This window comes from Ambystoma mexicanum, chromosome 2p (genome assembly GCF_040938575.1).
Source record: "Ambystoma mexicanum isolate Mex_15411 chromosome 2p, UKY_AmexF1_1, whole genome shotgun sequence".
NCBI lineage: Eukaryota > Metazoa > Chordata > Amphibia > Caudata > Ambystomatidae > Ambystoma > Ambystoma mexicanum.
Genome location: NC_090923.1, coordinates 1,118,659,390 through 1,118,684,813, shown reverse-complemented (window position 1 = coordinate 1,118,684,813; position 25,424 = coordinate 1,118,659,390). Strand labels below are relative to the sequence as shown.

Below are 25,424 nucleotides of genomic sequence, written 5' to 3'. Positions count from 1 at the left end.
CGACAACAGACTAAAACCCGGGCTGTTTACCTGACATGTCCCAACACAAGGGTCAGGCAGAGTCAGGCAATTGACAACAACTACACACACCTGACCGCCATTTCCCTTTCCCATCCGGATAAAAGGCGGAGCACGAGAGCATTCTCTGAGCAAGGCCGAACGCACGAGGAACCAGCCATTACAGGACGGCAGTTCAAATGGAGGAGAAAGGCGACGAGAGCTGAAAGGACGTCAAGGAGGGAGTTTCCCTTGTCCTTTTCAACCCAGACCTGCAAAACCTCAGATGAAAGGAACATAAGACCGGGAAGCGCAGCTGGCAAATGGTGTGATGAATGTCAGTGGTAAATGGCACCCTCCCGCACTGATATCCAGGGTGGGAGACGCGGTTGCCATCGTGGTACCGTCCCTGACTCCAGCGACAAAGGAACCGCCAATGAGTTCAGCACAGCCTGTGAGTCGGAAGAACCTGATAGTCGAGCGGCCTGTGTTAGGCTCAAGGTTGCAGTGGCAACATTAATAAATAGACAAGTCGTTTGTGAAAAAACCTGGTACCAGAGATCGAGTGATCCTGCGAAGGTCGAAGGTCTCTGACTGGTACCCCTCTCCTGAACAAAGAGACTGTGTTGAACATTGTGAGTAAAAAAACTACAAGTACCAAGCGGCCATATGAAAGGCTGGTATAAGGTGGTCATACAAGGGTCAAGCAACATCTCTTGTACAATCGAAAGATCTTGACACAGTGCAGAGGTTTTGACAATTGTGAAACAGGTGTTTGCGCCCGGCTGAGGGGAATGCTGTGCGAGTGTGGAGGCAGATGTGAACCTGACTGAGGGATACCTGCGAATTGGGGTGAACACTAACACACCCTAGAACCTTGTGTGAATGGAACTGTGTGAAGCCGGACTGGGGGCTTAAGGGAAAGCCTGACTGGGGGCTGAGACACAGACTTAGGTAAAGGGAAGAACCTAGGGGTCTAGAAGGTTCTTTCTGTTGAAATATGAACTGTGGCAAATGTGAACCCGGTGGAGGAAAGCTAGGGGAAGGGAACCCCCACTTTCTTATGAGATTTGAATTTATGAACTGTGGAAAGTGTGAATCTGATCGAGGGAATTGTCGAACTGGCGTATGCGCATGGCTGAGGGGAACGCTATGCGAACTGTGTAGGCTAACAGAGTGACCCAGCGAGACGAGATCGCCCTTCGGAAGTCTCCGTTTAAATTGCCAAGTGCTCTGGTTGGTCTGAGCCCGACTGAGGAGGCTGACGACTGAGCGAAGGATCAGAGCCCGGCTGAGGGGGATCGAAGGGTGAAGGGTAATCACCCGATGTAAAGGTTAACAGAAGGAACTTTTATTTTGTTGTTTTGGCATATCAGGCTCTCTGAAGCAAGAGACTTTGCATGAGAAGAGACTTGGGCACAGAAGGCCCTGATACTGAGAAAAAGAACTGTGAGCTTGTGCCGAAGAAGGTGAAGAGTGTGCTGTGCTTGAGAGTCCTGCCTTGTTCTGTGCTAAAAAACGTGGGGAAGGGAGACCCCTGCCATAACATCCTGAGTTACATTTTGTGAATACTTCTTTCTTTTCTTATGAATATTATCCCACACTATTTTGTAACATAGCGATAAAGATTGGCAATGGGTTTCTTAGTATAGGACCTTTTATTTGACTAGACTCCACTTGGACGGTATTACTATTATTTGATGGTCATAGCTAGGTTTAGACTAGGCGTTCATCTCACCCATTTTACAGTTTAATAAACAACCTTGAACTGTGATCACTTGTGTCTGTCTTACTTTGATGGCATGCCTTTCCTAGAGGAGACACAGCCCCTTTAAACCCCAACCCTGCAGGCTGATGTTAATACCCGAACCTCTAAACAAAAGCATTAGCTCACGTCCGAAATTATGTGTTATTGTAAAATATCAAACCATCCTGATGTCATAGGTGCAGGGACGACGAAGAGCTTGAGAGTGCTACAATCGTGCGGGACGAAGGTTCGATGAGCTGCTGTTAATTGGATTGTTTGTTTGTTTGTTTGTTTTATTATTTATAGCGCGCGCCAGACCCGAGGGTAACCGGGCGCGTTGTTCAAGGATACTTTAAGCTTTACAGGTTACACATGATTACAAGTAGTGGTTATACATGGTAGAAATTACAAATGCAGGCCATAATATATACATATAACATAATATATACAGGAAATATGCAGTAGGAAGATAGAGAGTATATAATTATGTACATAGTACGTTTGTAGAACAGTGGTTATGTTGGTGTAGGGCAGGATTATCGGTCATTTTCTTTGATCCAATTGATACAGTTGGATCTGAAGAGAGCGTAGGATTGGGGCGATCTCAGGCCGGGCGGGAGGGAGTTCCAAAGCTGGGCAGCTTTGACCGGGAAGCTGTTTCCTCCGGCCGTACTTAGTTTAAATGGGGGTATCACTAACTGGTTGGAGTATGCTTCTCTGGTGGGTCTAGTGGAGATTTTTCTGTTGAATCTAGCAGCTAGGTATTTGGGTGCTAGATGGTTAATACTTTTGAAGGTTAGAGAAGCTGTCTTAAGTTTGATTTTGTCCGCTGTGGAGAGCCAATTGGATTGTCTTCTAGCTTCAGAAATATGCTCCCTTCTTGGAATTCCTAGGGCAGCTCTAAGAGCATTGTTCTGTAGTGTTTGAATCTTTTGCAACGTGTGTTTGTTGGCCCCTATATATAGTGCGTTGCAATAGTCCAATTTCGACAGCACTAATGCTCGGGCAAGGGTTAGGCAGTTGGCAGTAGATAGGTATGGTTTTGCGGCTCTGATCAGCTTGCAGGTATATGCGGTACTGGATGCCATTGCGCTCACCTGTTTGGTTAGGGAGAGGTGGGAATCAAGGTAAAACCCTAGTGTTTTTACCTCTTTTGCCACCTTGATAGTGTTACCGTCTATGACGAAGGAGGAGTATTCTTCTTTTAATCTTTTGATGTTTTGTGTGTTCCCCAGTATGATGAGTTCCGTTTTGTCATCATTCAGGCACAGCCCGTGGGTGGCCATCCATGCCTGAATGATGAGATAAATCTTGTTCACCAAGGCCAAATCTTGTTCATAGTCCCCTGAAAGTGGTATGAGAATCTGAGTGTCATCCGCATAGTTAGTGTAGGTGACACCCAGATTATCTAGATCATCGAACAAGGGCTTCGTGAAGATGTTGTACATAGTGGGGGAGACACAAGAACCTTGTGGGACTCCACATGTGATGGATACAGGGTCGGCAGCAGCAGAAGCAGAGAAGACTCTCATAGTTCTACCGGTTAGGAATGATTTGATCCATGCGATGGCATGCGTGGAGAAGTGGGCAGCTGTTTCTAGGTGGGTGCAGAGCACATCATGATCCACTAGGTCGAAGGCTGCAGAGAGGTCCAGTAAGAGGAGTAGGGCCATCTTTCCGGAGTCTCTCAGCTCATCGACCTGAGTTTTAAGATCAATGAGCGCAGTTTCAGTTCCGTGCTGAGGTCTAAAACCTGATTGTCTTGTGCCTAAAAGGTGGTGCAGCTCCAGATGTTTTTGGATCTGCAGGTAGGCTACCCTGTCTAGGATTTTTAACAGGAAGGGTGCCGTTGTGATAGGCCTGTAGTTAGTCGGGATGGATGGGTCCAATGTTTGTTTTTTTAGGAGGGGGAGGACCCAGGATTGCTTGAGGTTATCTGGAATAGTGCCTGAAGCAAAGGAGGCATTAATAAGCTTAGAAATGAATGGGGAGAGGTCTCTGGCCGCATCTTTTATTAGTTGGGCTGGGATTGACGTTACGCTGGACCCATCCCTGCTATTTAAACATAACAGCAAAGGAGGACGGTGCTCTTCTTTGTCTTCTGACCCATCCGGCAGTGTCCCATGCGGTTCTGGTTTGTTGAGAGCCAGTGTGAATCCAGCAGGAGAACCCGTTGAACAAAGAGGTGGCTGCCGAGCCTGTGAGACTGAAGGTGGGCTGAGAGACTGCAGCAAGGCAGGTCTGCGTAGTTGCAGAGAAGAACAGCGGGACGCCCGAGGAGCGTCTTGCAAGTCGCTGGGGAGCCGGCACAGCAGAAGTGGAGAGAGGGGAAGGTGGTGGCATAACCTGTAGTGGGTGAACCGTCTGATCCAACAACTGCGCAGAGACCGCTTACCCTAGCCTAACGCAAGGCAACATGGGCGAATGCACAGAGAGTGTGAGAGACTGTGATGGTGCTGTGACCTGTCTTGAGTGGACCAAGCGGTCCAACAACTATGCGAAAACCACCAGGCATAATTGTACGGTGAGAGAAGTAGGCCGTGGAAGTAGCATGGAAGCAGAGAGACTGAACCCACGACTCCTGGCGAAACCGTTGAAGAGTTCCCCGGAAGACGGTAACAGGAACAAAGTTAAGTCCGGGAGGGGGCCAGGAATATTCGAGACTGTAAAATACAAAGATACCGAGGAAGTAGTGAATAATTGTTCTCCACAGTTCCCTGGGGAGTTCCACAAGAGTGTGGTGGTGGGAAGATGGACATCTTCATCTTCCCAGTGGGGCCCAACTGAAGATTATAAAGAAAGTGGAATGCATTGAGAACTCATTGAAAGAACTGCAAGATTTGTTGAGAGCAGTACGATACTCTGGGAAATCAGCTAGGAGAAGGGAGTCATTCTCCTGGCCCAGGGAGAATCCTGTAGAACTTTTTTTTTTTGTTTGTCTGTCACAAAAACCCTGGAAGTTTCTTTAGTTTAGGAAGGGAAATCCATTAGAGTTAAGGAGTTTATTTTCTTTTGAATTAAAAGTCCCCCAAGGAGGTTCTAGCATGCTTAGTACTAACAATATTCCCAAAAGCAGTGATTTTCATCTGCTTTGTTTGAATACAATCTAGCCCTTCCTTAAATGGGTTACTCACCCTAGTTTCTTCTCCCTTAGCTCCTACCATCTGGTTAGGGGCCAAATCGGTACCCACTTTACCAGTAGGAGGGGGATCTAAGGCTTTGTTATTAAAGGCCCTCGCCTTAGCCCCCGACTGTGCTTCATAAGTGGAAGGTCTCTAATAGCTTTTAAATTAGAGTTCCTACCAGTAATTTTTATATTAGGCATATTTTTAGATTTATTTGTCCTCTTAGCCACTTGTTTCATCCTTTTACGTCGTTTGCCCAATAAGTTTGGGTTTTTGTTGGTATTATAATTCGAGGTATCATGTAGACTTTCCCTCTCTGTATGAATTTGACATACCTCCGATGTATCGACCTCTCTATGTGGCATTGGATTTTGTTGGTATTTATTTTTCCCTCCCTGTTTTTGTGGGGTCAGTTGAATAACAATCGAATCGTCATTACAACCGTTCATTTTAACTTCTACCTGATTGGATTCCCCCATCAGCGTTCCTTCCATTTGCTCTCTCATATTCGTCATAGCTTCTAACAATAACGTAGGACTGTCTAGGACAGTTACTCTATTCTGGTGATCTTGATTTACCAACAGCTTTCCATTTTGATCCAGAGATTCCTTATCACTTACTATACTACCAGATGAGGAAGCACGTTCCCCAGAAAGCACATATTCCAATAGAGTAGTAATTTTTGCGTCCACTGTTGACATCCTCAAGTTATATTCTTCTCTAAACTTCCCCCATCCAGACTTCCCATTATTAGGAGAGTCCTGATTTTTCCTCCCCTCAGACAAGCCTTCTAATAATGCTAATCACGTTGTTAATGCATTGAAGGCAGATTGTTGCCCCACCATAGCTCCGCCTACCATTTCCTGTGTCCCTGCAAGGATTTTGAGGGCTAAATTCAGGCAAACATGCAAGTTGGATAAAAGAGGTGTAATATGGTCGACCTTATCCCCAATACCAGTTAAAGTTTTCCCAAATGCATCACTAGTGCAGGGATTATTATCATTTTTATCCACCTGGGGATCCACAGATTTAATATGTAACCTACCCACACAAACGCCCCTTTCTCCTCCCTCTGTTTGGGAAAAGGCTTCTTTATACAATGGTTGGGCTACATTAATCTCCTACGTAGATATAATAGGTTCCACAATAGAAGGGGGGGTACCAGGTCTGGTCTTACTTACCCTTTGTGCCCCCTCAGAGAGACTTCTCCCCCCCCTAGATTTTAGTCCCCCACTTCCTTGGGGCATATCTAATTCTATGATTTCCTTTAGGAGCTCACCCGTGGCATCTGCCATTTGAGTAAAGGAATCATCCATATCTTCCCCACCCTTCTCTTGGTGAAGATTTTGTTGGCATAGCTTAGAACCTTCTCTCGGAGGCATATTTAGGGGAAATCTATTAGCCACATCCAAGAAGGTCAGTGAGCCTGCCTTATTAGCCTGTTTATTCCCAAAGACAAACACGGGGGGGACATTGTGTGTGTTAGCTATTCATTTCTTAGATGCCCTGTCATTTGTACCTATATGTGTGTTACCTATAAAGGAATCTGAGAGGAGTCTACCCCCATATTTACTATTTTTTCCTTGGTTGACCTCCTCCTGGAGGGGAGTAGAGGCATGAAAGCGAACAACCCTTTTTAGAACATTCATGCTCTCTTGTAAACATTCAACATCTGTGAGTTCATATGTAATAACCGATAAAATATCTCTCCTAAGATCTTTCTCTGAAGAAGAGGTGATAACTTTTTCTGCGTATGTAATTTGTTCATTATGTGTGGGTAAAGACTTCTCAACCACAGATGGGTTCCTCTCCATCCTCCTGCTTGGTTGCTGTAGCTCAAAATTATCAATCACTTCTGGTATGAATGCATCATGTCCTGAACCGGCTAAGTGTTCCCCATCCATTTCATCCCTTATTTGTAAATTAGACTGGGGTACACCTGTCTCCTTAGCCTCCCTGGACTCTGTTGTAGCAAGCCCACTTCTCAGTACTATTCACTCCATTTGAGTGGAAGTGAAAGTCAAGGGCTACTAATTGTACACAGAAGTTACCAAGACTGGCAAAAGAGGACTTAGTAGATTTAAAATTAGTATTAAAGTATCCCTTGTATCACTTAAAATGACAAACTAAAAAAAGAGTTTTGCAAATACACCTCTAAAATGAGCATTAACGCTCTAAGTAATAATCATAAAATAATGCGAGCTTACGATAAAGTTGATAAATCAATCCCCGGGGGGGGGAGAATCTCGCAACCCCAGGTTAAAAACACCTAACACGGAAGTCCGGAGCCAAGTTAATGAAAAGAACTCTTGATCAGAGTGGTCCATCCTGGGCACGCCCGACGGCTCGAGGAGCTGCCTTAGTCCGTCTCTCCCCCCCAAGGACCGGCAGCAAGTTGATCACAGTACACTCGCTCCAAGGAGAGCCTGACGGATTGATGGAAAACTGTATAATGTCCGCCTCGGGATCGCTCGAGCTACCTTATACAACAGTTACGAACTCTGTTATACAATAGTAGATAGAGTCAGTAATAACAGAAAACTCACAAACATGCAGACTTCCCGACCTTCCCCCCGAACACCGCCAAACACAAGCACTTTCGCCGCACTTCCGCTACCACTGCTCCCGGATGTTTTGTAGTGTCAGCGGTGGGGGGTGTGCGTGGCCGTGTGCTTGGGTCACCAGGCAGTCTGGGAAAGATAGTTCGTAGAAATCCACTCCTATATTGAAAAGGCTGCTTCAATGCTGATTGTCAGCTCCTCCAATACGGGTCTGTGTGCTAAATAAATAAACAGGAGCCACAAACACAGATCACACACTGCAGCTGATAAAGTTATGTCACACCGCCAAACACAAGCACTTTCGCCACACTTCCGCCTGCTGGGCCCCTTAACAAATCTATTCAACCATATAAGAGAAAGTGGCACGGTCACACCCGACATGGGAAACTCCACCACAATCCTAATACTGAAACTGGGTAAAAAGCCCACAGACTGCAATAGCTGCCGGCCGATTTCCCTGCTTAATAACGATGCCAAGCTTTATGCTAAAGTTCTCGCAACTAGGCTTGCAGGGCTTCTGTCCAAAATAATTCACACCGACCAAGCTGGGTTCATAAAGGGGAGACACACCCAAGATAACATTAGGCGAGCAGTGGATATATTTGATCTGGGAATTAGAACGGGACAAAGGATCTCCATAGCTGCTTTTGATGCAAGGAGAGCGTTCAACAGTCTAAACTGGACGTATCTGAAACTGGTACTACAGAAATGTGGATGCGACCCTAACTTCATCAGAATGGTCATGGCGAACTTTCGCCTCCCGAGCACGTCCTTTATGTTTAACGGGAATCCGACAGCAAAAATTAAAATACACAGAAAGACAAGACAGGGCTGCCCACTCTCGCCCTTAATTTTCGCAATGGCAATGGAACCCATAGCGGAAATAATAAGGCAGGATCCAGAAATACGATGGGTCAAATATGGAGGGATTACACATAAAATACCACTGTACGCAGACAACATTATGCTGTTCCTTGGGGAATCTAAGAACACTCTACCAAAAACACTTGATAGTCTACAGGACTTTGCTAGGATATCAGGGTTTACCATAAACTTAACTAAATCTTAGGCTCTGAATATTACTGAAAGGGAGGAGGAGATCGAGGCTCTGAGGTCAAGATATCCACTAACCTGGGAAAGAGAATCAATAGAATACTTAGGGATCCAATTAACAAAGGATTATAAAAATCTGTACGGAGCAAACATAACACCCCTGGTGAAACAACTGAGGGAGGACCTACATAGATGGGACACCCAGGAACTATCCTGGTTCGCGAGCATTGCGGCACTCAAAATGACCCTGTTGCCCCGCCTGTTATACACTGTAAGCTCACTTCCAATAGAGGTTCCCCGCAAGATATGCAAAGCACTACATGGTGACTTGACCTCCTTCATATGGCACAAGGGTAAACCCAGAATACAAAAAAGAATCCTAACAAGGCCACCATGCCTGGGAGACCTGGGGGTCCCTGATGTGGAGAGGTATGTCCTGGCCGCACAAATAGCACCAATGTTAAACTGGAAGAGGGAGGATATGTCAAAGGGAAGGGTGGGAACCGAGCAAGGGGTGACCACAATCCCGCTGAGAACAATACACAGGCTGCGGGTGGGGGCCAGGGAATCAGAGGGTCACTTGTTAGAGGCAACCAAGACCTCACTGAAAGGATGGGACCGAGCCTTGAAAAGGTGGAACATTATCCCAGGGTTGGGCCCCTTTACCCCGATGGCGCATAACCAAAACTTTACACCGGGCAAACAGGCTCGTTTTTGAATAATTGGGGACAGGAACAAACATTATATTTGAAGGACTTCTTTCAAGGGTGAAACCCATTAATGTTCGAAGAATGCAAACAGAAATTTGGCGTAGGGGAAAGAGACAGATACACGTACATTTAGATCCGGCACTTGATAACACATAAGGAAGTTAAGAAAGCAGCCACAAGGGCGCTGGTGGGCCTGGAACTAAGACTACACGAAGGGGATGAGGCAAGGGCTGTTTCTAAAATGTACAGGCTATTGGACAGAGCACAAGAGAGCGACATCCTCCCATATATGGACAATTGGGCAAGAGATATAGGAGCTCCCATCACTAAGGAGGAATGGCCCCAAATATGGAGAGTAGCACAGAAATCCTCCAAATGCAGAGCCATTAGAGAGACTGCACACAAGATTTGCTTTAGGTGGTATTTGACCCCCCATAGGTTGCACAAAATGAACCCTAACTATCCGCCTACGTGCTGGAGGAACTGCAGAGGCAAGGGAGACTTATACCACATGCGGTTGTCCTGTCCTAAGGCGGATCTGTATTAGAAGGAAGTCCCGGGGCATATAAAAGAAATCACAGGGAAACAACTGCCAGCGTTGCTTAAAGTTATACTCTTGGGAACAGTGGTCGAGGACATTTATGCGGCAACTGGCAACAATGCAGCACTTATCACCCACCTGTTAATGGCAGCAAAGATGACCCTTGCCCAAGGCTGGAAAAACCCAGAGGGCCCAATAACATCATGCTGGTGGGTAAAAATTTGGAACGTAATGGCCATGGAGAAGGTCGGGGCCCTGAGGGACGGCAAGTATCTGAAGTTCCGGGCAATTTGGGACCCCTTCCTTGACTTTGTCAGAGACAGAGAAGCACACTTTTTTAGACCGAACTTGTTGAGAGCTATCCAAAACTGAGAGCCGATAAACAAAGAACACTAACCTTGATCCAGTGCATAAGTTAACTTAACAAAATACAACAATCTCATCGGAGGGCAGAAGGACTTAAGTAGTTAAAATTAGCCCAAAGCTCAAAAATTTGCAATCAATAACTGTAAATCTGAATGTTGGTATGTGGCCACAGCTAATGGTATGTGTCAAAGTTATTCAGGCTTCTTGCCACTACAGTATTGCATCTGAATAAATAAAATTTGTTAACAAAAAAAAGACTAACCGATATACTTCCAGGAGCAACTCTGTTTGACTCCTGTCGCCACTGATGTGGAGGGCAATCTGGGGTCAAGAAAAGAAGACTGGCCCATGGTCACAGCCCTGAAGTCCTCTGCAAAGTCCCTCAGCCTGCTCCCCACAGGCGTGTGATGTGCTGAGGACACATCAAAGTAGATTACCCAGGCCAGCTGAGTGGCCATTTTATCCTTGCCCATGCCTCTCGCTGACTTCCTGAAAGTCTAGTACCTCACTTGAACACTTTTTCCAAAAGTCTGCTTCTGAGGCATACTGAGCAATACTGCTATAATACAAAATTAGATGGCCTACAGTTCCAATGACCGGGCCATCTGCTTAGACTCTTTAATCTTTTAGAAGATGTGGTCTATTTTATCACCAAACAACATATCCCCTGAAAGGGCATGTATAGCCAGCCATGCCTCCTGAAACCAGCCAAAATGGCCAGACATCTGGCAACCAAATCAATAGTGTCCAATCCAGCTTGAATCATGTGCCTGCCACAAAGCCATCAGCTATCACTTCCTTCATTGCTTCTCTGCTTTTAACAGGCACTGATAATGCCTCACAGTCGTGACTGCGTTAACTGACTGCATTGACAAAGAGCCTCGGGTTAGCACATTAAGGGCTATGGAAGCAATACTCTTGGTGTCCCTGTCAAAAGGCAAAGTTGGAAAGGTGCTAAGGCGCCCCTTTGAATTCTCTGCATATGCCTCTAATGAATCAGCCACTGGATGATCAAAGTGGTACAAAGGATCACCTATCACTTCTCACAGATCTATAGTTCCTCAGAATGTTTTTATTAAGAACCTGGAAATATACTGGCTTCTCGTAAATATTTCTAATGGGATCCTTGAAGCATCAGTCAAAGGGCAGAAGAACAAGTTACTTACCAACTGTAACGTTCGTTCGATTGGATGTTCCTCCCACGTATTCCTCATTTAGATATATCCAGGGCTTTAAGTGGGCCGGGGCCTGCTGGTGCCCAGCCCCGGCAGGCTCCGAAATTTCGTTTTGTGGCGGGGCCCTGCCGGGGCCCACTAATCTCCCCTGGCAGCCCCGGCCGCTACACGAAAAGGCATTTTTTTTCTAAAGCCTAAAGCTCTCGCTCATGTGCGAGAGCTTCAGGCTTCAGAAAAAAATGCCTTTCAGCCATAATGGTGGCGCCGCACCTGCGAGGCATCCCTTTAATCAGGTGATGCACGTGGGCCGGCACCACCATTATGGAGAAAACGTGAGGCCGCTGGAAGCAGAGGCCTTGCTTTCTAAATACTGAAGCTCCCGTGGATTCGCGGGAGTTTCAGTCTTTAGGAAAAAAGCCTCTGCTTCCAGTGGCCTTGCCCTTTCAGCCTTAATGGTGACGCTGCCCTTCCCCAGCTGGTGAGGGGCAGCACCACCATTAAGGCTGAATAGGCGAGGCGCTGTCCCCCTGCCAGGCAAGCCCATATAAAATAAATGCAGAGATCAGCACCCTCTCCCCCATAGGGGAGAGGGTGTTAATCTCTATAAAAGGCTGCCTGGCAGGGGTGCCAGTAGCCCATTGAGCTGGGGCTCATCAAGGGGGCGTGGCCTAATGGGACATCAAGACCCCCGTTGTTAGGCCACGCCCCCTCGATGAGCCCCGGCTCGATTTGTAGTGCCACTTAAGGCACTGGATATATCCTTACCTTTAGGTTTCGCCTCAAAAGGTAAGGATATATCTAAGATGAGGAATACGTGGGAGGACACAATCCATTCGAAGAACAAGTTACTTACCAACTGTAACATTCTTTCGATTGGATGTTCCTCCCACGTATTCCTCATCTTAGATATATCCTTACCTTTAGAGGCGAAACCTAAAGGTAAGGATATATCTAAGATGAGGAATACGTGGGAGGACACAATCCATTCGAAAGGGTGATCCTCCTTGCAACCCATCAGATTCACATCTGTGATTTGATCCTTCTCACCCTGAGAAACAGTGCCAGTTGCTTAATCGTCTAAGGCATTGACTGCCATTTTCTTAAAGTCCATGTAACACACATTCTGTATGGGGGCCTACAGGCAATCTTACATCAAGCACTGTCTCAAGGGAAGTAACACGTCCAGTCATATCTTTTAGATCCCTGAGGGCCTCACTCTCAATCATATCATGCCTGTTCTCACCAAAGCTCTCTCATGCCCAGGAATAGTAAACATTCCAAGCATGGGACTTACCACAGCCCAGAAAGCAATGTAAAGAATATTTGCAGGTGTAGGAAATTTAAGAAGCTGTAGTCAGGGGGCAGAAATCTTGATTATCCACAAGGATATAGTTGGTAAAGCCACGGTCAGATTTTCTTAATTGTCCTTAACAACTCCATTAACCAGACCACATTTTGAGGTTAAAGTCACCAGCAAGTATTGTGGTAACATTGCATTTACCTTACACAGAGGCTTGCATAGGGAAACGGGAAAGATAAAGTTTAGGTTCACTAATTGGAGCAGAATTGCCAGTGTATTTAAAGGCATTAAACAGTTAACTAGATGCAGCAATTTGTTTGTATCAGAAGATAGGTTCAGAATTAGCATATTTAAAGTAGAATTTTCTGATTTTTTCACACCATTGTTCACTACAATAGACAGCCAGATTAACAGTCCCCCAGAATATTTACTCCATCTATTGCTGATTGCAGGTGCTATGAATTACAGGTAGCCATCTAGTGTAATATTGGTCAATGCACATGTTTCATGCCTGAATAAATCATATGGTTCAATAGGGACTACCCACTCCTCTTGTGTTAATCTGGGACTCACTACTGCTATAGTCAATGATAACATTTTTATAGAGATACAATTACATTTTAACAGGTCAGTGTTGTATGATTTACATCCACACTAAAGTTAAAGGGATCCTGTATTTAATCAAGTTATTCTATTATGTTAGAGAGCACTTCAAATCTATTATAACAAGATAGTTGGGGAGCACTACATAGGATACATTGTGTGCACACAATCTGGAACTCTTAGAGCTTGATTACATTTTGTGTGTCAAAGAAGTGAAGCAGTGCAAGATTAAGTTGTTGCCAAGAGCAATTATACAGACCAATGTAACTTTTAAGTACAAAGGTAGGTGAACTAAACAAGATGCTCCTGTGTCTCACATTGGACGTGGAAAGGCACCATTGAATCTATCTATCCTCATCTATCCAACTCTACAAGCCTTCCCGTTCTCTCCACTCTGCCACCTTGACTACCCTTGTGGAATTTACCCTCCCTGTGAATCCTCTCACTTCCGCTCATTCTCTCTTCTTAGTCCACTTGCATGGAATTCTCTTCACCCGGACATCCGAGAAACAGTCCACAACGCTTTGTTCAAAACCAAACTAAAAGGCTACCTCCTCGCCACTCAGATACCTTCTTAACCTACGTTTCCTCTGCCTTCTAGCTAACATTTTCCCCCGCCTCTACCCTGCCTCTGTCCTTCACTTTCTACTGCCTCCACTCTAGCGCTTCATCCACCATGGTCACATCCCTACCACAGCAGGCCGCACCGCCCCACTACACTTAAAAATTTCAGATTTTGGTTGTCCTTATCTATGTAGGTTCCCCCGTGTATTGTCTCCATTTACTGTTCCATTTACCCCCCTCCCCACAACCTGGTCCAAATATCACTCAAACTCACTTCATTGTAAGACGATCACTACTTCCTGTCAAATCTGATTTCTTATCTATTGTACGTTCTTTTGTGATCAAAAGAGCATTGTTGCTCCCTGTATTTATAAATAAATATTTAAATAAATACATTTCACAACATAATTATTTCTAGATGCCCCTCTGTTATTCACAATGGATGCCACTCTATACATCACTCCATCTGTGTACAATTTGACTTTAACTGGATACTCCTTCATAATTTATGTAGGATGCACCTCAGTACCTCACACTGGATGACAATCTGTAACTCACGCCATATCGCCTCAATATTTCCGCTGGCTGTCCCTCTGTACCTCAAACTGGATTCCCCTGAATGCCTCACACTGGAGGTACCTAAACACTTCATACTCTATCTCCTTCATACCTCACACTGGCTATCCCTCCAGGCTAGTCACTCAATACCCCTTCCATACCTCATACTAGATGCCACTCGACAATTTACACCAAAATATCTTATTATGTAATACTGAATGCCCTTCTGTACCACCCAATGGATGCTCCTCCGTGCCTTTCACCGTATCCCCTTTATACCTCACATTGGTTGCCAAGCTTGGTAACACGGATGTCCATTTGCTGGTTCTGCTCCCTGACTCCACTGCACTCGGCCTCCAAGCGAGTCTTCTCCAGCTGCATGGAGTTCAGTTGACTCTTCAGGGCCCGATGTTCAATTAGCAGTTCCTCTTGCTCCTGCCTGGCTTTGCTGAGAGACTTCTTTAACCTGGAACGACACAGTAGACAAGTATATTTAAGCTTGTGTGCCTCTCAGACAGAGGTTGTTGTCAAAGAAGAAAGTGGAGTATTCTATAAACATGCACATGCTTGTATAGTTACACTCCAATTTTCGTGGTGTACAACTTCTTAGCACTCTGGTGGATCCCAGGGTGTGGTAATCAGGAGTGGGTTAAACTGTCCCTTCCATTGCAGAGTTAATGGGGACTGCGCTCTGTAAAACCTTATGGTAGCCCTATATGGTAGGAGAGTGAAAACATGGCTATCTGTAAAGTTTACCCCAACATAAAACTTCTGTTTCCTCATCTTTGATTACAGAGGGGTTATAACAAACGGACTCAAAAATAGAAACTTGGAAATAATAATTGCCAACCCAGGCTCTGCATATTTAAGGGATTTTTGTATATAAATAAAATCATGGATTCAGTATGCAAGCTTATTTAAATGACCATTTCAAATAACCCCTTTAGGCTTTTAAAAAGCAGCTTGTAAACCTAAAATAAACACGTGCTGATTGCCAGCATTTCAAATGCGCTTGTGTAAAGGTGACAGTTAAATGTTAAATGCAGAAAAATAAATAAAACATTTTCTATGCAGCAACATTTTATATTGTAATTTTGATATATAGAACTTTTATTGTCTGGTGAACCATGGAACATTTGTTTTTTATTGTATAAGGGTAATTATATGTCATGACCTTTCATATACACATCACAATAATGTATAACAATCAATTATATTTATAGAATAAAATACAAGCATTATAGAAAGTGGGAAAAAAATTATTCAAATAAGTGTAAATAATTCCAAAGTACTAATCAATGCATTTCAATTTACAATACTTTCTGGTATGTTCTGTTCCACTTCCCATGGCAAGTAATGCACTAGTTCCTGCTGGTATATAAGCATTTTTCGATATCCCGCCAAATTTGAGATAAATAGTCGACAATCAGTGTGCCAACACCTATCATAAACCTAGACAAGAGGCTAGTAGAGTTTAAATTGGTAGCTTCTGCCCCCCCATATGCCACTAGATTTTATTTTTGCAGTTTGTTCAAAGAGCTGCACTCTATCAACAGATGTTTAGTGCTCCCTACAAGGTTGAGTCTGCATAGGCGGAAAGGTTCGTCTAGCTCATTCAGTTTTTCGCCTGCCGCCTGATGCTTCCTAATACTCTACCATGTTAGACTTGATCCTCATATAATCTCTTCTGAGGTTTGGATAAGGAGACACCTGTGTGTCGCGTGGCTAAAACCGTGGGGCAAGAATAAACACAGATAATCTGCAGATAATGCTTCTATTGCCAGTTCAACCCTATTCTGTACATAATCAATGACTTTTAAGTTTCTTTGAATCAGGTTTTTAGCCCTGGTACCCATCAGATTTGAGGTAAAATCATGAGGATGAATAAACTGGTTCTACTAGCAGGATTCTCTGTGAATCATGGTGGTATTCTTAGACCCTTGTGTCTGATTATGGCAATCCACGTAGATGATATTCGCTAGCGAATCAATATCCACTGTTTCATATTTTCTAACCAGCAAATATCAACACTGTGTTGCCAATGATGTGACAGCGGTCAAAGCAAATTCAGCCCTCAGGTATTCCACTAGAAGGCTCTTGGCAAGACAAGTAATCGCTCGCAAGCAGCATCCCTCCATTTTAATCAGATCTTTCTGTTTGCTAGGAGACCAAATTTCAATACCGTACACAGGAGTGGTATTAATTTTTAATCTGATAAATCTCTCTCAAAGCGTTTACGGTATAACCTGCATTATGTTTAGAGAAAGATATAATGGCCGCCATTAATTGTTTAAGGGAAATCCACATATAATCAATATGTGGTGTCCATGTCAGACTATAGTCGATCATTATGGGGATGACAGACTCTGGATCAGTTGGGCGCTGGTAGGGTATGATGGTCCAATGGTCGCTGTTGAGCGAATTAATCAATTATATGGTCCAGTCAAGTCTTAGTCATTAATTTGGTTGTTTATTTTTGGTTAATTAGCACCAAAGAAAACATCATTGTAGAAATGAATGACAATTTTTGACATGATAAAACGCTACACAGCCTACGCGCGTTTCAACCTAAGTCTTTTTCAAGGCCAATTGAGTTAGGGGGAGGGCTTCAAGATGCTGTAGGCTGGTCCTCCCAGATAAGGGCGCCAGGGGGGCTGGATAGCCGATCGTTGGCCGGGTCCGGCGAGTTCGTTGCCAACGACCCGGCCAACGATCAGCTATCCAGCCCCCCTGGCGCCCTTATCTGGGAGGACCAGCCTAAAGCATCTTGAAGCCCACCCCCTAACTCAATTGGCCTTGAAAAAGACTTAGGTTGAAACGCGCGTCGGCTGTGTAGCGATTTACCATGTCAAAAATTGTCATTCATTTCTACAATAATGTTTTCTTTGGTGCTAATTAACCAAAAATAAACAACCAAATTAATGTCTAAGACTTGACTGGACCATATAATTGATTGATTCGCTCAACAGCGACCATTGGACCATCATACCCTACCAGCGCCCAACTGATCCAGAGTCTGTCATTCCCATAAATCTTCTAACCAAATGGGAACCCCGGAGCTGGTTCCCCGACAAACCAGGATCCAGGCTGCTGGTCTGATTCAGAAACAAGAAAAGAGGAGGTGCGCAGGAGAAAGGGAGTCCCGCCACTAATAACTCCACGATTGCTAAAACTATAGTCGATCATTACCCCCAAGTACTTGTACTGGTCAACAACCTCAACCATAGTATTCAGGGTAAAATTATATCTAGTTGGATGTTTTCCTTTTTCTCTAAAACACATAGGGCCTCATTACGAGTGTGGCGGTCTAGAAACAAGGGTGCCGGTAAGCTTACCAGCACTTTGGTTTCCGGACTGCCACACTATGGGTTTGCCTGCCGGGGCTGTCGTGGTAACAGCCCCGGTAGGCAGACTTTTCACTGAAGCACAGGCACCGTTAGAAACGGTGCCGGTGCTTCCATCTCCCCACTCCCATATACTCCTATGGGACTCTATGAGAATGGGGGGTTCCAAAATCCGGTACCTGACTTCCTGCGCTGCCGGCAGGTTACCGCCAACCTCGTAATGAGGCCCAAGATCTATGTTTTAGCCACATTGATAGCAAATTGATTAGCGGAGCCATATATAGCAAGAGAATCCAGCAAAATGTGCATGCCTCTCGGAGTGGTGTCTCATAAGGTTAAATCATCCGCGTAACCTAGCAACCTCAGTCTCTCTTTGCCAAATCTAGGAGGATAAGTTCCTGGGCCATGAAGAGCTGCAGGGTAATCTGATAAATAAAGATTAAAGAGGGTAGGGTTTAGTACACAGCCCGGTTTAACTCTGGTATAGGTATGTAAGTCTTTGCTAGGTTTGCCATCCTGGGTATATCTGACCCTCAACATGGTGTTATCATGCAATACTATGATCATCTTAAGTAGACCAGGTGGTATTCCTCAATCAAGCAGTTTATGCCACAGTCCTTATCTGTTCACTGTATCAAAGGCAGCAGTGAAATCTACAAATGCTGAGTAAATCACCTCTTTGTACCTGGTTTTCACGTGTTCAGCTACTGTGACCACTGCCATAATATTGATAAGTGCAGACTGTTCCCTTATAAACCCAGTTTGATTGATGGGTATAAATTGATTGTTATCAGACCATTCTTGCAATTCGGGTAGAAGAACCCTTCTAAAGATCTTAGCAGGGGCATCAAGCATTGCTAATATCCGATAACTCATTGGTAATTGTCATCGGCCACACATATATAACAGTATAATAATACTGTTCTTCCAACTGTCAGGAATTTGGCCCGGGAACACTAATATTTTTAAACAATATGTATAAAATTCCAACGCAAATGTCTTTATTATCCTTTAGCAATTTGTTACATGCTGCATCTGGTCCCGGGCTTGAGAGCTACTAATAGTATTAATAAGCCTTATAATATTCCCAACAGTGTCGTTGAACAACTGTCTGATGCAACTTAGTTCTGGCATAGAGGGATACGCTGGCTTTAAGCCTATTGTTCCTTTTGCTCTCACACGAAACCCCCCCATCAATTTAGAACCATTGTAATCACCATTTACTATAATCAAAAGTCCAAAAGCTTCTAGCCCAGTTTGTTTTTAACACTTCACTTAGCTGCCAAAGTTCAGTCCTGCGTAAGATTCGGTGTGCTTTCAGACATTTTTTATATAAGGCTTTCCTCTTGTTAAGAAACCTGATCTAATCACATATGTCATTTGGGCCTCTTAGTATCTTTCTCAGGCTTTCCTAAGTGGTATACTTTAGCATCCCTACCCCATTTTGACAACTCCCTCACATCATGTTGATCTCTAGAAACATTGGGCCTCATTACAAGTATGGCGGTAAAGCAACAACGATGCCGATATCGTTACCGACACCGTTGCTACCGTACTGCCATACTAGGAGTTCTGCTCGCGGGTGCCCTTGCAGCCACCAGGTCGTACCTGGTGGCCATACCGGCATCCGCGAGCAGAACATGATGGTAGCACCGGTACCGTTATTAACAGTACCGGTGCTACCACCCTCCCCATTCCCATTGAGCCCTATCAGGCTCAAATGGTAATGGGGATGTACCAGGCCCGGCACCCGCGAAAGGGCAATTACCGGGTCTGGCTGGGCCGGAATAGCCCGGTAATTGCCCATTCACGGGTGCCAGACCCGGATGCGAGTTTGGAGGTAGCCTTGCCGGTAAAACCGGCAAGGCTACCTCCAACCTCGTAATGAGGCCCATTGACACAATCCATCATAGAGTTGACCAAATATTGGGAAATAATGTATGTCTTTGTAATCACATTGTTACCAGGGTAAACCTCCAAACTCTTTTGAAAAAATCATTAGCATATCTTCAGTTGGAAGTATTCGATTTGATTCTGTTGCCCTGACTCACAACAGCTACCAGACCAGCATGGTCGTGTTCTATCGCCCTCTCATAATTGCTAACATACCACCTAACCTTTCATCTTGATGCACCACATTCAATTCACTTATTAAGCAGTAACTACCAATGTTAATAAAGATGTAGTCAATAGAGGCCGCTTTAGTAGACAACCAAGTGTAATCCCTGGAATATCCCCATTACATCATCCATTTAGAATGACGAGCCCATGGTTGTTTAATAAGTCAAACCAGGACCGTCCATTAGTATCTGTAGTTGTTTGTTTAAGATTAGCATTGGGAACATTGAAGGTATTATTCCTAGCCTTGGTATCCAAAATGTCATTTTGAACAGGGATTCTAGAATTAAAATCACCCAACACAATAATACATTTTGCTTGTGTAGTGCCCAAATAAGTAAGTAGCTTCCCAACAACACCACAGATCCTTTTAGAGTCTTCGTTGCCTGGGGGATTGTATACATTGATAGCAAACAAGTCAGCAACATACCCCATTAAACCTTTGCCTCTAAATGTACCCACCAGTACATTGTCTCAAGTGGTTTTGATTTCCTCTATATGGTCGACATTCTTAACACTAATAATCAGGCGGCCACCCCTTGTTCTCTCCTTCTTTCCTTTTATGGCAACTTTCTGTATGGCATTCCCCCCATCCACTACAATTTCCGTTGTGGCCCATGTTTCTTGTAATGCCATAATAGTATAGGAAGAACTAATATCTATGAGGCCTTCCATAACAAAATAATGAGAATGCCCAAGCAGGTTTTGAAATTGCCAGGAGCTGGGAGCCTTTTAGCTCCTGGTTATAGCCAAAGGGTGCCTGGTTATCTTAAAATCAACACCTACCAGGAGCTAGCTTTGACTCCCCAGGCAAGTGGAACCATACAAACAGAGCTATGCAATATTAAGTGTGTAGATTAGGGAATGTGTTTGAAGGAGAATAAAGGACACACCCAAGGGACACTTAAAGCATAATGGATAATATCAAAATGGACAAAAAGTTAGAGTTAGCATCCTGCACACATATTTCTGCGCGATATGGGCTGGCTCCTGGCTCCTTAGCGATAGCTCCTGTCTAACGGGTGATGAGCTTCTTTTTGCTCCTGGTAAAGAAATCCTAATTTCGATCCCTGCCACAGGTTTTCGAAGATAATAGTGGTAATTGTTTGTTAGGATCTATTTAGTACTTTTAGCTGTAGCACCATGGGAAGCCAAACCAACCGAATTTCTTCTACGGCTCTGTTTATACTGCATGGTCTCACATTTTTGCGACCATACTGTCCAATACCTATCATAATATTTTCACTAGTGAGCTGGGAATTCGTCAGCAGGGGGGCTTCAGCTGTTTTTCATGTGCATAATGTTTTGAATTCCAATTATTCACCCTACGTTCACATTCTAATTTTCTCAATTCCCCAGAAAAACCTAATACATAATCAGTTAAGTAGTCAGTGGTGAATATAACATTGCTAGTACACATTTCTGCTTCTTCCAACTGCTCAACAAGTGTGATATCCTCACTGTCCACAATAGGTAGCTGCAGAATTAAATTGCTTGATGTACAAAACAGACTTTTAATTTGGACTGCTCTTTTCCAAGTTGCACTTGTTTGTTTTAACGCAGAAGTAAGGGTAGTTAGTACCCACGGACGAGATTACTGTTTTGTGGCTGAAAGCCTCATGTACCTTATTTGTGGGTGATACAACTGTTGCACAAGGTTGCAAAGCTGTTTTATTTATATTATTATTTTCCAGAGAGCTCCCTCCTTCTCTGATTGACACCAAGAGTTCGACAAAACCATTAAACAAGTCATTTCCAGCCATGGTATTCAGTGTCTCAGTCCTTAGCTCCAAACGCAGCTCAGTGTGGATAGTCGATAGGAAAGTTCAAATGTCCTTGGACTTGGATTTACCGTTTTGCTACAACCAGTTTTATTTACCTTTTTACCTGTGCATTTAATACGGTTGTATGGTTCCCCCTTGTTATAAATCAGCTCTGTGGACTTTGAGCTGAGTCAATTATTATCTCACATTTTTTATTTAGCTTCTTGTTAATCTTCTTGTTATTGGGCAGAATGTTTCCTAATATTATTTGTCCGCCCTTTCCTTTTTTGCTTGCCCCTGGTTGATTCATGGTCATTTTTATTAGGTTCAATGCAGGCTTTCCCATTATCATTATTGGTTACAGGTTCAATAGAGTTCACATTTTCAAACTCGTTTTCTATCATTAATACTAGGACAGTGGGAGGAATATCCACATTAAAGTAAGTACCCTGTTATCACCTACCTCGGCCAGGTGGTGTACAGCCAGCAAAGTTCTGGATCCCCCTTTGTCACAGAATACACAGGATTTAATATGTAATTCAACTTGTTTCAATATGATCGTATGCTGTGTTGCTTCTCCATAGAAGGATTCACAGAGTTTCACTAAGGAGATGAGTAAATAATCAAGAGCCTGTAACTGACTTCCCCAACCACCTCGTTTAATGTGGATGTTTCTACTACAGAAGAGAAAACATCCCCTGCAGAGTCATTGTGTGCCAAACGGCGAGGTAAGCAATCATAATCATTGGGCCTCATTGCAAGTCTGGCAGTCCGGAAATAAGGGTGCTGGTAGCAACTTACCAGCACCCGTTCTGGATCGCCAGTCTACGAGAATACCTGCAGGGGCCGGTGCTCCCGGGAAAGGTCTGAACTGCTACGAGCACCGACCCCTGCAGGCATGGCTTTCACTGAAGCACTGGCACCGTTAACAACAGTGCTTTGTGTCCCTATTCCCGTGGAGTCCAATTAGAGACTTACAGTTCCTGCCGCCTGACATCCCGGGCCGCCGGTACTTGTAATATCAGGCGGCAGAAACAGTGTTACAGCGGACTTCGTAATGAGGGCCAATTGTCTTGTTAATTTGTCAGAGTAGAATTAATTCATGACAGAGCCGGTATACAAAGCAGGTTCTTGTTTAGTAGATCAGCACTAGTTATGTGCATGTCGAAATCAGCAATTATTTTCACCTTATTACAATTTATACTAGGGGCATTTATAATATCCTCGTCAGTTGTCACCTCATCCACGTTAAGTTGCCCTGCTAAAGCTTCAGACAGATTAGAATTGATTTTGTTATCCCTTAGTATAAAGATTATTGCTGCTGCCATGTGTCCCTTTCAACTGGGGTGCCTTGTGCTAGGCTGACATTGGGGCATGGACTTGTGCTGGGGAGTGGGGGGTTTGACTCACCTCCTGTCACTTGCCTCTGCACCACCAACTCCCTCAATGGCCTCCATGTCCAGGACTGTGTTGCACATCTCCACCCAGGGTGTCAGGGCAAGTGGTTCCACAGTCCCACCTCCAGTTGCAAGGGCTCCTGGCGGTGTTGGGACAGGAGTCCTCACACCCTGACCCTGATATCATTTCAGCGCTTCCTGCAGTCCTCGCAATCACGTGGAACGCTGAACACCGCTGTCACCTCTGCTTGATGGTGTGCCAGATGGCTGCTCTGCGCTTGGACGGCGTCTTCCTGTGTACAGTTCCTCACTGTGTGCTACCCCCTCATCAGTGAGGGTCACCAATTCTCCCTCACTTAACTTTGGCTTCTGTAAGCAATTTTCAGCCACCTTGCCTCAGGTCCTCTCCAGAGACATTTTGGATGACTTGGAGGTCCGGATGGCTGCAGGAAATGAAGATATTTAATGGATTGTGTTTTTCAAAATGGCTGCCGCGATGCTTCCCGTTACGGCGATGACGCAATTTCCGTCACTACTAATAGCACCGGGATTGCCAGCGGTAGCCCTTATTTTGATGCTATTACCACCAGGCGCTAACAGTGTTACCGCCGGCGTTGGGGGCACGTGCACGCCAGGTTCTGATACAGCGCTAAATGCATGGCACGACACAGCGGTAACGGTAATTGCGCCGAATTACCGCCCAGCTCGTTATGAGGCAGCAAGTTTCTTGGTCGTAGTGTTTTCCCAGCGATTCAAGTTTTGTATTGGCCAAATGCCTTACAGAAGCTAGGGGAATGATTTATAAGCAATAAGTAACAAGGAACTCATTACGAGTTCAGAGGTGCAGTAAGAAAATTACGCTAATGCCATGATTACCATTTTGTTGGGTGGTAATGGAATAATTGCTCTTTTTACCATACTGCCGAATTCCGAGTTCGACGGAGAAGTGCAGGATTTATCTCCAGCATAGGTAAGGTAAGGTAAGAAATCGGTGGGATTACCATGGCTGAGTTACTGCTCAAGGTAATTCCTCCACAATCCTCATGGAGTCCTGAAAACTCCAAAAAAGGGAATTTACACTGCCCTTCCACCACTCGTAACCCTGTGGAAAGCACAAGGGACAGGGTGGTGGTAACAGTAATTATGATGTACCCAGTGAACCAATGGTCTGTTTCTGAGGTTGGGGACAGTTAAATTGTTCTTTTTTAAATGTGAACCCCACCACCTAAGGGGAAACTCAAGGGGGATCTCTGGACAGAACTCCCCTGATCATGGAAGGAGTGGAGTATAAACAGGTCTGTAAACTCAGCCACTGCACTCCAATTCTGCCAGAAATCACTTCTGAGGCTTTTGGATCTGCTGGGCCAACTTACTTTGTGTATTGGTTCCATTGGAGGGGCCCCAGGTGCAAAGGTCATTTTCGTCATTGGGATGTAAGTACAGTTAGTCTGCAGTTCCATGCTATGGCAAGACACTTTCTGAGACTAGACAGCTTCGACCCTGGTGTGGCGAGAAGAAGATCACCTCTATTCTGACAACCAGAGGGGATATCTAGTATACAATATAGGCAGGAGAAAATGAGCTTTGTGGCGAGGACAAAGAAGCAGGTCCGGCAAGGCCCCTCTATGTGCAGGATAGCTGCAACTGCACAGGCTGGGGAGCTCTTGTGTCACCAGTTGAGGATCGACAGAGAATCCAAGTCCAAACTCGGGACAGAGACAGGGTCGGACTGGGAGAAGAAATAGGCCCGGTCACCCAAAAAAAGTGACCCGACCCCTCGCCCCACGACCCTTGACCTCTGATGACATCACCGGAACTGATGTCATTTGACCCCACCTCAAAGTGACATCCCGGGAAGCGATGAAACACAACCTTTCACCCCTTGACAAAAGAGGAAGTGGCATCAAATAGCATAGTACACTAAATTACTGTGAATCCAAGCAGACATCCAAGGCCAAATGATATGTTATTGTATAGCACTTACGCTTAAGCTCTTTTTTATAGAACAAATATGCATACAATATCACCCAACCTGTGTTGGTACTCATTTATCGACCTAAAACGGAGGAAAGGCTTTTAAAAAAAATAATAATAATTTGAAAAAAAAACTTTTTTGTTCATTTTTTTTTCTTCCAAACCGGCCCAGGCATGGCCAGAAACTGGCCTCCACTCCCCAGGAACGATTTTGGCCAGGCCACGGGCCGAAAGGCCAAGGGTCCAATCCGACCCTGAACAGAGACTGGCACAGCGAGGTAGTTCAGACAGGATCTGGTAAGTCCACAGGGAGGTCCCAGTCCACTTCCAATGACTTCCAAGGGCATGATAGTAGGGAAGGGGAAGAGACTGGCTGTACCCACCAGTACTGGAGTGGATGCCCAGATGAAGGCCTTCAGAAGATCAGACAAAGGAGAAGGACTTTGTCGGCACTTGGCTGAAGACAATGCTGGTTGGCTGCAGCGATGATCCATTCAGTATTCAGCAGGATGCTCCCCTTCGAAGGGA

The 25,424-nt window shown here is 44.7% G+C and overlaps 1 protein-coding gene across 3 annotated transcripts in view; it reads right to left on the bottom strand.

Moving 5' to 3' along the window:
* CCDC88B (coiled-coil domain containing 88B) overlaps nucleotides 1–25,424 on the bottom strand; it is a 1,445,666-nt gene that overhangs the window by 561,469 nt on the left and 858,773 nt on the right. For all 3 annotated transcript variants that reach the window (XM_069645149.1, XM_069645150.1, XM_069645151.1), the window contains exon 22: nucleotides 14,580–14,766. In XM_069645149.1, coding sequence (XP_069501250.1) covers nucleotides 14,580–14,766 — 187 coding nt within the window. The remainder of the gene's footprint in view (nucleotides 1–14,579; nucleotides 14,767–25,424) is intronic.